The 13,420-nt window shown below is 44.5% G+C and overlaps 1 protein-coding gene across 5 annotated transcripts in view; it reads left to right on the top strand.

The window, feature by feature from the left end:
- The window catches only part of palld (palladin, cytoskeletal associated protein), a 373,397-nt gene that overhangs the window by 339,480 nt on the left and 20,497 nt on the right, over nt 1-13,420 (top strand). For all 5 annotated transcript variants that reach the window (XM_041186090.1, XM_041186089.1, XM_041186092.1 and 2 more), the window contains 2 exons: nt 6,980-7,074; nt 13,078-13,210. In XM_041186090.1, the coding sequence (XP_041042024.1) occupies nt 6,980-7,074; nt 13,078-13,210 (228 nt within the window). The remainder of the gene's footprint in view (nt 1-6,979; nt 7,075-13,077; nt 13,211-13,420) is intronic.

Raw genomic sequence — 13,420 nt, 5'->3', positions numbered from 1 at the left:
ATTAACTTCCTTAAGTGGGCATTGGTGAAGCAGATGGGATTTTAATGACAATCAATGATAGCTTCATGGTCACCATTACTGGGACTAGCTTTCAATCCCCGATCTTATTAGTTGAATTTAAATTCCACCAGCTGCCATGGTGGGATTTGAGCCCTTGTTCCCAAAGCATTATACTCAGCCAACCATTCTGCTCACTGACCACCTGAGCTCCCCCTTTTATCAAACGTCATTGGCTGCATGTACCCAGCGAATCCATTCACCCATCTTCACCATCTTCAGACCCTCTGCCTTCACTATATCAAATCACAAATTGCTGACAGCAACCAACCCCACCACCCCCCAGGCTTTTACAAGTGCAAATGAGTCAATCGGCCTTCCTCATTTAATCTATAGTGCAGTGATTGGATTATTCATCCAGAAACACAGGGGACAGGACCAATAATTCAGAGAACGAAAGATCATATCCCATCCTGCTGATTTGTAATCAGTTTTTTTTTGAGTCTGGAAATAAAGCACTGGTATCTGTAAAAGTGGTTGTGACAGTGCCTGATTGTCATTTTGATGTATAAAAATCCAGACTGGCTCACTGTCCATTTAGACAAGGAAATGTGAGAAACTGAGAAAGATTTATAGCACAGAAGGAGACAGTTGTCTGTGCTATCTGGTCTAACGCCACTCTCTAGCTCTTGGTGTGTAATCCTGTGACAACACTTCAAGTGCATATCCAAGGGTTTGTTTACATGTGAACGAGGGTTTCTACCTATACCACCTGTTCAGACAGGGTGTTCTGGACCAGCTGTCCTCATCCAGTCTGGCCGACATACAGTCTCACATTGTCCTGCTTGACTCTGAGCTACTCTCCCGAGCAAAACACTCCATCGTATCAAACAGCAGCAGTTCAAGCAGAAGGCCTCCCACCTTTAGTTGTTACTAAGGTGTTAAAGACAGAGGTGTGTGCATGTGCTGTTATTCTCGTTGTTGGTCTTAGATGAACTTGTGGTCTGTGCTTACAGATACTGCTGAAGGCAAGGCTATTGGTAAACTTTACCCTTTCTTGAAAATTATACTAACCAATTAAAGTACAGACTTAGCTCGAGGCTTTACATAGAACTATCTCTCAGCATGCTCTGTCATGTGATCTTATGTCACTGATGTAGACTATGGACAGGATTTTCTGCACCCACCTGCCGCTGGGATCTTCCGGTCCTGCAGCAAGTCAATGGACTTCTGGCTGGGGCACCACAGTGGGTCCCACCGATGACCGGGCCTGAAAATCCCGGCCTATACATGTGCGTATTTAACGTTAACCCTTTAAACTACACATTTTTCTTCCCTTTCATACAACACATTGTTTTGGCAGGATCCCTTCACATGGATTCCTAAACAGTCAGAAACCAGCAGTCAGTCTGTCAATGAATCAGACTTGGTTGAGTCTGAATTGAGTTGACTGATAAACTATGCTGCAAAGATATTTTTGATTTGAGCCTTTTTAAAAAATTTTTTTTTTATATGTTGGATCTGACTCCATCTACATTATATTCGATAGACCAAACAGGAGCTTCAGTGGGTTAGTGAAACATAACCACAAACTACCCAGAAATATGTAAATGGTCAATTTCCCTCATATTTGAAGTCGAACAGATTTCCGTTTTGCTTTTTAGGAAAAGGCACATGGAGCCCACAAGTCCAGTCTTTGTGTGTGCATGTCTGACATTGCACAGGAGGATTTTACCACAATCTCTTCATAGATTTTGTACAGCTCAGTTGTGCAGTTTAAGTTACCACTCGGCTAAGCCTTCAATAAAAACACATCCTTCGCTAGCTTGAGCCATCTAAGCCAGTGACTGAGCTTCATGATATGCAGGAAGGTTTCAGGTTCAATCCCCCAGGCCCAGAAGTTGCGCTAAGGTTCTTAGTGCTTTGGCTAATGCTTTCTGCCTGTCCAGTCTGATTATTCCAAAGTGTAAGGATGGAATGGGTCTAGGTCAGCAATGTGAGACATGCTGTCTGTATTACACTGGGCCAGTTTCTACTTTCCAAATGAGTTGGAAAATATTACCAAGATCCAATCATAAAATCATATAAATTTACAGCACAGAAGGAAACCATTTGGTCCATCACATCCATTCTGACTCTTGGTCCAAGGTCTTGTAGGATTTCCAGCATCTGTAGTTTTTTTGTTTTTATGTCTTGTAGGTTATGGTACTTCAGGTGCACTTCCAAGAACTTATTAAATGTTGAGTGTTTCTGCCTCTACGACCCTTTTAGACAGTGAGTTCCAGATCCCCACCATCCTCGGGGTGAAAAAGATTCCCCTTGGATCCTCTCTAAACTTCTTGCTTCTTACCTTAAATCTATGCCCTCTCATTATAGATCCCTCAACCAATGGGGACGGCAGTTTCCTATCCACTACATCTGGATCCCGCATCATTTTATACACTTCAATTAGGTGCCCCCTCCGCCTCCTGTGTTCCAAAGAAAACAACCCGAGCCTATCCAATCTTTCCTCATAACTAAAATTCTCCAGTCCAGGCAATAGCCTTGTCAATCTCCTCTGCACAATCTCTAGTACAATCACCTCTTTCATATGGTGCAGGGACCAGAGCTACACACACTGCTTCAGCTGTGGCCTAACTAAGGTTTTACATAGTTCCAGCATCATCTCCCAACTCTCTGCCTTAACTAATAAAGGCAAGTATCCTGTGTAGGCCTCCTTGACCACCTTATCTAACTGTCCGTTTACCTTCAGGGGTTGGTGGACATACACACTAAGGCCCCTCTGTTCCTCTACGTTTCTCAGTATCCTAAAGATTTTTAATTTCATGCCAAGTAAAAGCAGCGTTCTCCACTGGTTGGAGTCGTACCTAGTACAAAGGAAGATGGTTGTGGTTGTTGGAGGTCACTCATCTCAGCTCCAGGACATCACTGCAGGAGTTCTTCAGGGTAGTGTCCTCGGTCCAACCATCTACAGCTGCTCCATGAATGGCCTTCCTTCCATCAGGTCAGAAGTGGGGATGTTTGCAGATGATTGTTCAATTTCAACACTTTGTGACGACTCAGATGCTGAAGCAGTCCACTTCCAAATGCAGCAAGACCTGGACAATATTCAGGTTTGGGCTCATAAGTGACAAGTAGCGTTTTCAGCACACAGGTGCCAGGCAATGACCATCTCCAGCAAGAGAGGATCTAACCACCTCCCCTTGACATTCAGTTGCATTACCATTGCTGAATTCCCCTACTGTCAACATTCTGGTGTTTACCATTGACAGGAAACTGAACTGGATCAATGCTATAAACACTGTGGCTACAAGAGCAGGTCAGAGGCTAGGAATCTTGCAGTGAGTAACTCACCACCTGACTCCCCAAAGCCTGTCCACCATCTACACGGCACAAGTCAGGAGCATGATGGAATACACTCCTGGACGAGTGCAGCTCCAACAACATTCAAGAAGCTCAACACCATCCAGGATAAAGCAGTCTGCTTGATTGGCACCCCATCCACCACCTTCAGCATCCACTCCCTCCACCTCTGACACAGTGGCAGCAGTGTGTACTGTCTACAAGATGCACTGCAGCAACTCAACAAGGTTTCTTCGACAGTACCTTCCAAACCCGTGGCCTCTACCACCTAGAATGACAAGGTCAGCAGATATTTGGGAACACCAAGGTCCCCTCCAAGCCACTCACCAGACTGACTTGGAAGTATATCACCATTCCTTCACTGTCGATGAGTCAGAATCCTGGAGCATCCTTCCTAACCCACATGGACTGCAGCAGTTTAAAAAGGCAGCTCACCACCACCTTCTCAAGGGCAAATAGGAATGGGCAATAAATTCTGGCCTTGCCAGCAACACCCACATCCCATGAGCGAAAAATTTAAAAAAAAGCCCAGGAACACACTCAGGAATGCCAACGGACTCCCAGAGCATCCCTAAAGCATCTAGTGCCCGACCGAGGGATCCAGCGTCAGGAAGATGAAGGGCCTGCTGAGTATTGAGCCCCTGCCCTTGCGTCCAACACACCCCTCTCCCCCTCGCCAGCTGCCCCTTCCTGTGACCCCCTTCCTGCCCTCAGATACCTGTGGCCGTGGTCCCTTGTTGATCCTAGGCCTCTGGTGAGTTTGTTGCTGGCAGCAGCCATTGCTCCTGGTGGGGCTGATGGGCAGCAGAAAGCTGCCAACCTTGGATTGGCCAGCAGCACTCAGGAGGTGAGACTTCTGCCGCCGGGGTCCTAAACCCTGCGGAAGGCCCCATGCTGGCCATTTAACTGCCTGTGATTTAATTAAGGCGCTTAATTTAGGTTGCGTCTTCCCCCAGTGAATTGACGCGGGTCTCCCGCCAGTTCTCCAACCAGTGGATGGGACCCGTGTCAGGAACACTAAACCCCACCCTGTGTGTTTGTATTGTTGTGGTGCAGAAATTTGTACTTTTTAACTGACCTTTATTGCTAGGCTATAGGGGTTTGGAAATAAGAAAGGCATTTTGCACTCGTAGTGCTTCCCACAGTTTCTGGGTCTCTAAAACTGTTTCACAGCCAATTAGGTACTTTAAGTATAGTCATTGTTTTAATGTAGGAAAAATGCAGCGGCCAATTTGTCTACACCAAATCCACACAAACAGCAATAAATGACCAACTGATCTGTTCTCGGAGGTGGTGTTTGTGGCGGCCCTGCCCTGTGCCTGTGTGATGTCCAGCAACCCTCTTACTGGATCTGGGTTTGTTTAGTAACCATGGTTACCTATCCTACCAACACGTGTGGTCCAGACCAGAATCACAACAGCACAGAAGGAGGCCATTCAGCCCATCATGTCTGCATCAGCTCTCCTAATGAGCATTATGGCCTAGTGCCATTGCCCTGCCTTTTCCCTGTACCCCTGCACATTGTTTCTATTCAAATAATCACCTAATGTCTTCTTGAATGCCTCGATTGAACCTGCCTCCACCACACTTCCAGGCAGTGTATTCCAGATCCGATCCACTCGCTGTGTGAAAAAGTTTTTCCTCGCATCACATTTGCTTCTTTTGCAAATCACTTTAAATCTGCGCCCCCTCGTTCTTGATCCTTTTACGAACGGAAACAAATTCTCCCCTTCCACCCTGTCCAGCCCCCTCATGATTTTGAACATTTCTTATCACATCTCCTCTTAGCTGCCTTCCCTCCAAGGAGAACAGTCCCCAAACCCTCCAATCTATCCTCAAAGCTGAAGTTTCTCACCCCTGGAACCATTCTGGAACCAGCATGAGTATGGTGGGCAGTTCTGGTCTCCATATGATACAAAAGATAGCGAGGCAGTGGAGAAAGTGCAAACAAGGTTTACAACGATGATGCAAAGACTCAAGGTTATAACTATCAGGAAAGACTGAACAGGCTGGAGTTCCTTTCTCCAGAACAGGACAGATTATGCGGTAGTGGTAATGACAGTCAGAATTCAGAGGCCCAGGCTAATAATCTGGGGACACAGGTTCAAATCCCACCACAGCAGCTAGTGGAATTTAAACTTCAGTTAACATGGCTGGAATCATAAAGCTAGTCCCAGTAATGGTGACCATGATAACTCTCATCGATGGCTGTAAAAACCCATCTGGGTCACTAATGCCCCTTTAGGGGAGGAAATCTGCCATCCTTACCCGGTCTGGCCTACATGTAACTCCAGACCCACAGCAATGTGGTTGACTCTTAACTGCCCTCTGTAATGGCCTAGCAAGCCAGTCAGTTCAGGGGCTATTAGGGATGGGTAACAAATGCTGGCCTTGCCAGTGATGCCCACATTCCATGAAAGAATTTTTTTTTTAAATAAGGCTAAGGAGTGACCTGATCAAGGCGCTTAAAATCCATAGCAGGGTTGATAGTGTAGTGAGTAGACTTTTCTACTCATGGGGACAGTCCAAACCCAAGGACCATAAATATAAGATAGCCACCAATAAGTAATTCAAAAGTAACCTCTTTGCCCAGACAGTAGTTAGAAATTGGAAATTCCTACCAGATGGAGTGATTGAGAACAATGGATTAGATGATTTTTTTAAGGGAAACTTGATAAACACATGATGGAGAAAGGAATAGAAGGATATGTTGATAAGATGGGAAGAGACTCATTTGGCACATAAACACAAGCACAGCCAAGTTGGGCTGAATGGCCTGTGTGGTAATCTGATGTGTAATATACTTTTAAGAAGAATGTTATAATGGAAAATCACATGATCTTAGTATCCAATAGCGCAGTAGTCATGCTACATCAGTAGTCAGTAGTGAGTAGTCTAGAGTTCGTCTGTAATGTTAGAGACAGGGTTTGAGTTCTACGTACACCAGTGTAGCTGCTGAGTTCCTTTGTAAATGAATAGAATGTGTTCTACGTAAGAACTGTCTGCTGATCTACTGTCTATTGTACCAACTCAGCCATCCTGAAGCAAGTGTGCAACCCGGATCCATTAGTCCAACAAAACTAGTGATTGGGATCCAAACAGCCTGTCTCTGTGCTGTAAATTCTAGGTAGCTAGCTGAGTGTGAGAGGGTTGCCAGAACTGCGAAAATTGTGTGTAGCCTTCAGTATTGCTGTATATAGAGTTCAGACTGCCTTTTCCACTGTTGGTGCAATGCTTGTGGCTAGTAGTACCATCAATATCTAATTCCAGCCATAGATTGCTGTATGAACCAATTATCATAGCATTATGTGTGATTTCAAATATTAGAATTTTATGAATATAATTTTTTTATATTCAACAGCTTGCGCTTTATATAACGGCATAAAGATAGTAAAACAGTAGGTTTTGAGGAGTGTCTAAATAGAAGAGAGAGAATGAGATTTAGAGAGGGAGTTCTGAAGCTGAGTCTAAGCAGCTGAAAACTTAACACCAAACATTGGAGAGGGAGAAATCGGAGCTGCTAAAGGGGCCAGAATTGGAGGAGCATAGAGATCTCAGCAGTTCACTGGTTTATTGGACCTGCCATGAATGTTTTGATTGTTTCTTGCTCTTTTCACAGGGTAGGACCAGCTGCACGGGCAGATTAATGGTTCAAACTGTGAGCCAGAGAGGACGCTCTCCCCGCTCCCCTGCTGGGCAGTCACCTGGACGGAGGTAATGTTATTTCCTTACGTGGAAGGATCCAGGAGTCTTGACAAAACCTACCCCTCTACCTCAATCTCAGGCATACATAGACGTTTACATAGAATGTACAGCACAGAAACAGGCCATTTGGCCCAAATGATCTACACTCGTGTTTATGCTCTACAAGAGTCTCTTTCCCCCCCACCCCGACCCCACCCCACCCCACTGCTCTTCATCTCCCCCCATCAGCCTATCCTTCTATTCTTCCTCCTTAATGTGTCTTCCTAGCTTCTCCTTAAATACCCCAATGATATTCACCTCAGCTACTGGTGGGAGTGAGCTCCACATTCTGACCATTCTCTGGGTAAAGGAGTTGCTCCTGAGTTCCCTATTGGATTTTTGAATAACTATCTCATATACATGGCCCCTGGCCTTTGGTCTGCACCACAAGTGAAAGCATCTCTCTGTCCACTGGATCCCTCCATAACCTTAGAAATGTAACAGGTCACCTCTTGGCCTTCAGTTTTCTCAAAGGGGCCTCGGCCTGCTCAATCTGGTCTGATAACCTCTCAGTTCTGGTCATCATCTTTGCAAACCACTCCTTCACCAGTGTCTCTGTGCTTCTTGTAAGATGGAAACCAGAACTGTGCATGGTGCGATCCAACCAAGATGAGACACATGCTTGACATTACATTTGTCTTGGTAGTACATCCATCCTTTTCATTTTCTAATTAAGAAAGAAGAGTCTGCCAGGGAAAAAAGGCAGCAAGGACTCTGTTGCTGAAAGAGTAACGATGTCTTTGGATTTCAGTGGTGACTCCGCTGGAACTGGTCCTGTACCGAATATGAGCCTCTCTGATAAAGTCCGCCTCCCTTCGCCCCACCTTCAGGCTTTTGTTTCTAATCTTTTGTAATTAAATGGCTGGGAGTAGCTACATGGCAATAACCCAACTGAGTGAGGGAAATTTGTAAACCAGTCGAGTTTTGCTCTCAACCACTTGCATTTATACAGCACCTTTTAAACATGCTTAAGCATCCCAAGGTGGTTCACAGAAATGTAGTCTGACAAAATTTGACATCCAGCCACATTAAGGAGACATTCAGATGGCCAGGCCCTTGGTCAAAGATAAAAGCAAAATATTACGGATGCTGGAAATCTGAAATGAAAATAAAGTACTGGAAAAACTTAGCAAATGCAGAAAGAGAAACAGAGTTATTGTTTCAAGTCCAATGTGACTCTTCCTCGGAACTGAAGAGAGGTGTAAAATGCCTAATCGGAAGGTGAGATGCTGTTCCTCCAGTTTGCATTAGGCTTCACTGGAACGTTGTAGCAGCCCGAGGACAGACATGTGAACGTGAGAGCAAGATTGGGAATTGAAATGGCAAGCAGACTGGAAGGTCGGGGTTCTGCTTGTGCATTGAGCGAGGGTGTTCCACAAAGAGGTTTTAAGCTGAGTCTTATACGAGGTAGAGGAAAAAAGGGAGGTAATTCCAGAGCTTGGGGCTTTAGTGGCTGTGCTTTCAGCTGCCAGTGAAGGAAGCAGGGTTTGTACAGGCGCCAGAGTTGGAGGATTGCAAGGACCTCAGAGGATTGAAGGGCTGGAGGAGGTTGGAGTCAGTGGAGGGTGAGGTCATGGAGGGATTTGGATGCAAGAATCGGTTTAAAGATGCAAACTTTTTTACAAAATTGTGAATCAGTAACCATACCCATTTATGCATTCCATATACTACAGAGGTTGTAATGGGAACTCATCCAAGTATTGTAAGTACAGGAAAATGAAGCACTTCCCACACTAAATTGGAAAATCATGATCCTTTCCTGTGAGATTTGTCTGTATCAAATTGAATAAATTGGTCTTGAGTGACATGCACTTTTATTGTATTTGAATTAGCTAGTGCTTTCTTTAACGTAACACCAATTCGGGGTCCGACCTGTTATTGTTCAGTTGGATCAGGATACCTTTCATGTCCAGTGTTGGTGTCAGTCATGGCTCAGGGTGTAAAACTCTCACCCGTTAGTCAAAAGCTTGTGGGTTCAAGTCTCACTCCAGAGGCTTGAGCATATAATTTATGCTGACATGTCAAGTGCAGTACTGAGGGTGTGCTACACTTCCTGAGGTGCCGTCTTTCAACTGAGCAGTTAATACAAGGCCCCCGTCTGCCCCCTCAAGTGGACAAAAGATCCCTGGCATTATTTTGAAGAGGATCAGGGGAGCTTTCGCTGGTGTCCTGGCCAATGTGCATCCCTCAATCAGCATCACTAAAGCAGATGATCTGGTCATTATCACACTGCTGTTTATGAGAGCTTGCTGTGCCCAAATTGGCTGCTGCATTTCCAACATTACAGTAGTGACTACACTTTAAAAGTACGTCATTAGCTGTAAAGCAACTTGGGATGTCCTGATGTTGTGAAAGGTGCTATATAAATGCAAATCTTTCTATTTTTGAGAGACTTATTAATGGCTCCTGTGTGCATAGTCAATAAACAGCCCAGTGACTCCTCCAATACTGAATATTGAGCAATCCTGGTTACACCAGCAAATTGTCCTTTTATTCCTAGCTTCACACTCAGTTAAATAAATTTAACTGCCCTTGTTGTGCTAGTGCATATGCCTTTGTTACTTTTTGGAATTGTAGAGTACTGCAGCACAGAACCATTTGGCCCAGCCTGTCTGCGCTGATGCTTTGGAAAGAGCTCTGTAATTAGTCACATTCTCTCACTTTTTCCCTATTGCCCTGTAAACGTTTCGTCACAAATAAGGAACCACAGACTGACCAAATCAGATTGTTTGGATCATGCATTTCCGGTGGATTTATCATTGCAGATCGAGGAGAGACATCCGTTGGAATACATAAGACAATTTTTTAACCCAATTTCCTTTTGAAAGTTACTCCAACCTCCCTTTCCAGGCGCTGCATTCTGGGTCGTCACAACAACAACAACAACTTGCATTTATACAGCACCTTTTTGTGCAGTAACATGTCGCCACATAAGTGGAATTCCTCTCCTCTCACATCTCACGGCTCTTTTGCCATTTCGCTTGAACCTGTGTCTTCTAGCTGCTGATTGCTGTGCCAGTGACTCCAAGAAATGCCACTTTACTCTTGAGCTGCAGCTGTAGTTGGTGTGGACACCAAATGGGGGGGTGGGGGTTGTGGGGAGTGGATATTTTATTACAGGAACCTCGCTGAGGCATCTGGTCCTTCAAACAACTAGAGCGATAATTTTAATCCAGACTTGGATGAGTACAGCAGCTTATGGTATCAAAAATGTCTCAAAGCACTTCAGGCAATGAATTTCTCTTTGAAGCTAAGTGGTGCTAATCAAGGAATTGTTTTTTTATTTAAAAAAAAAAGTGAAAGATCCCAGGATTTCAGACCTAATAACATGCTCATGCTAGCTTTTTCTTATATTGGATCATTTCATTCTTCAATGAAGCCCTAAAAGCTTGTAGTAAAATTTCCCAGAAAAGCTCACGGGGTATGTTTTCTTTTGTGCAATTAGATATTTAAGGAGACACGAGCATTTCGTAAGGAGGGGGGGGTGTGCGTGTGGCTGACCTGTCTTCATGCTGTTTCAATAACAGTTGGCATTTTTGGGGGTTGGGGGTGGGTAGTGGGTGGGCAGGAGCGAGGCAGGGGGTCTTGTGTTCCAACAAGCGATTCTTTCAGTAAAGCATTTCTGGAACATTTTAAGGAGAAGTTGACCGGAGACAACTCATTTACTGCCCTCCATAATTGTTGCCTGTTTCTGTTTGACAGTCCAGCTGGAGTTTATAACTAAATATCTTGTCAAAAGACCCAGTTTCTGTTTCACTGACTGTAGGCGTGTACTTGTTCACATTTGGGACTGAAGGCTTAAAGTTTTTTTTTAAAAAGAAAGTTTGACTTGTAAATGCAATAAACCAGCTCCATTTGTGCAGCCGGGCTTTACACTGCAATCTGATCTTGAAATTTTAACTTGGGACGTTACTTCCATCACTTCGTGGAATTGGGAATCATGAAATCTGTGCGTCAGAGTCCACCCTGACACTGAGACATTCTTTAACCTCCAAGTCGGAAGACGTAAATCAAAAACTTTCATTTATATTGCGCCTTTCGTGACCACTGGACATCAAAAGCGCTTTACAGCCAATGAAATACTTTTGAAGACGGTGGGTTCAGAATCACGCTCTGGAGATTTGAGCATGAAATTGAGCCTGGCATTCTCAGTGCAGTGCTGAGGAAGTGCTGCACTGTCAGAGGCACCACCTTTTTAATGAAACATTCAAACTAGGGCCCCAGCTACCCTCTTGGGAATTACAATTTACAGGCCATTCAGCCCAGCAGGTCCATTCTGGTGTTTTATTTCACATAAGCCTCGATGCTATTTACCTCAGTTACCCCCTGTGACAGCAAAAGTCACAATCTAACCACCTCCTGGGTAAAGAAGTTTCTCCTGAATTCCCTATCAGATTTATTAGCTGCTATTGTATATTAAGGTACCTAGCTCTGGTCTTGCAAGTGGAAACATCATCTCTATGCCTACCCTATCTAACCGTTTCATCATTTTTAAAAACTTCTATCCAAATCACCCCTCAGCCATCTCTTTTCTAGAGAAGAGAATCCCTGATTGTTAAATCTTTCCTGACAGGAATGGGTTAAGGGGACAGTGTTAGCAGTAATGTCACTGGGTTAGTAATCCTGAAAGCCAGGCCAAAGCCCTGGGGACGTGGCAACTGGTCAAATTTCAATTCAATTGATAATTCTGAAATCGAAAACTAGGCTCAGTGATGGTGACCATCGGTTTGGCATTTAAAAACTCATCTGGTTCACTTATGTCCTTTAGGGAACAAAATCCGCTATCCTTGCCTGGTCTGGCCCACATGTGACTCCAGACCCACAGCAATGTGGTTAACTCTTAACTGCCCCTCTGAAATGACCTAACAAGGTCAGTTCAAGGGCAATTAGGGATGGGCAACAAATGCTGGCCTTGCCAGCAATGCCCACATCCCATGAAAGAACAAAGAACTCTCAATTCTAATATCATTCTATCAATTCCCTTTGCTTAAAGGACTGTTCAGTCAAAGGTATTATACCAAGGTGAATTGGGGCAAATGGATAAACAGTAGCAAAAGTAAACTGAGCTAGCCTTGTTATTATTTTTCCCAGTGGGGGAAGGCAAACAAAGCAAGGGAATACTCAATAAATGGCAAATTACTGAGAGGGGTTGAGGAAGCAAGAGACCTTGGAGTGCATGTCCATAGGTCCTTGGAGGCGACAGGACAAGTGGACAAGGTGATCAGGAAAGCATATGGAATGCTTTCCTTTATTGGACAAAGTATTGAATACAAAAGCAGGGATGTAATGCTGGAACTGTGTATAAAACACTGGATATAATGATGAAACAGTATAAAACACTGGTTAAGTCACAGCTAGAATTGTGTGCACCATTCTGGTCACCATGTTACAGGAAGGACATAATTGCTCTAGAGACAGTGCAGAGGAGATTTACAAGAATGTTGCCAGGGCTTGAAAATTGCAGCTATGAGGAGAGATTGGATAGGCCAGGGTTGTATTCCTTAGTACAGAGGAGGCTAAGGGGTGATCTAATTGAGGGGCCTAGACAGGGTAGACAGGAAAGACTTGTTTCCCCTAGCTGAGAGGGCAGTTACCAGGGGCATAGATTTAAGATACCTAGAGAAGGAATAGAGGGGAAATGAGGAAAAACCTTTTCTCACAGCGGGTTATGGGGCTTGGAACTCGCTGCCTAAACGTTGGTGGTTGAGGCTGAAACGTTCAACTCATTTAAAAGGTACCTGGATCTGCACCTGAAGTGCTGTAACCTACAATGCTACAGGCCAGGTGCTGGAAAGTGGGATTAAAATGAGCAGCTAGTTTTTTTTTTCCCTTTGGCCAGTGCAGACACGATGGGCTGAATGGCCTCTTTCTGTACCATAACTTTCCTATGGTTCTATGGGTAACCATATTCTCCGAACATTGGGATTATTTAAAAACCTGTGCCAGCTAATGTGATTTTTGTATTGTCCTTAGACCTCGATCCCGTTCCCGAGACAGTGGAGAGGAGACTGAAGCCATCCAGGAACGCTTCTTCCGGCCTCACTTCCTCCAAGCACCAGGAGACATGGTCATTCAGGAGGGGAAACTCTGCAGGATGGACTGCAAGGTAACCAGAAATTCATGATGACAATAAAGGCAAAATACTGCAGATGCTGGAAATCTGAAATAAATACAGAAAGTGCTGGAAAAACTCAGCAAGTTTGGCAGCATCTGTGGAACGAGAAAGGGAGTTAACGTTTCAAGTCCAATATGACCCTCCTGCGGAACTCAACTGGAAACTCTTGCCAAGGCTAAAAGAAATAGCTTGATGTGGTGT

This window comes from Carcharodon carcharias, chromosome 4 (assembly GCF_017639515.1).
Source record: "Carcharodon carcharias isolate sCarCar2 chromosome 4, sCarCar2.pri, whole genome shotgun sequence".
Lineage (NCBI taxonomy): Eukaryota > Metazoa > Chordata > Chondrichthyes > Lamniformes > Lamnidae > Carcharodon > Carcharodon carcharias.
This window is presented reverse-complemented; position numbering and strand designations above follow the sequence as displayed.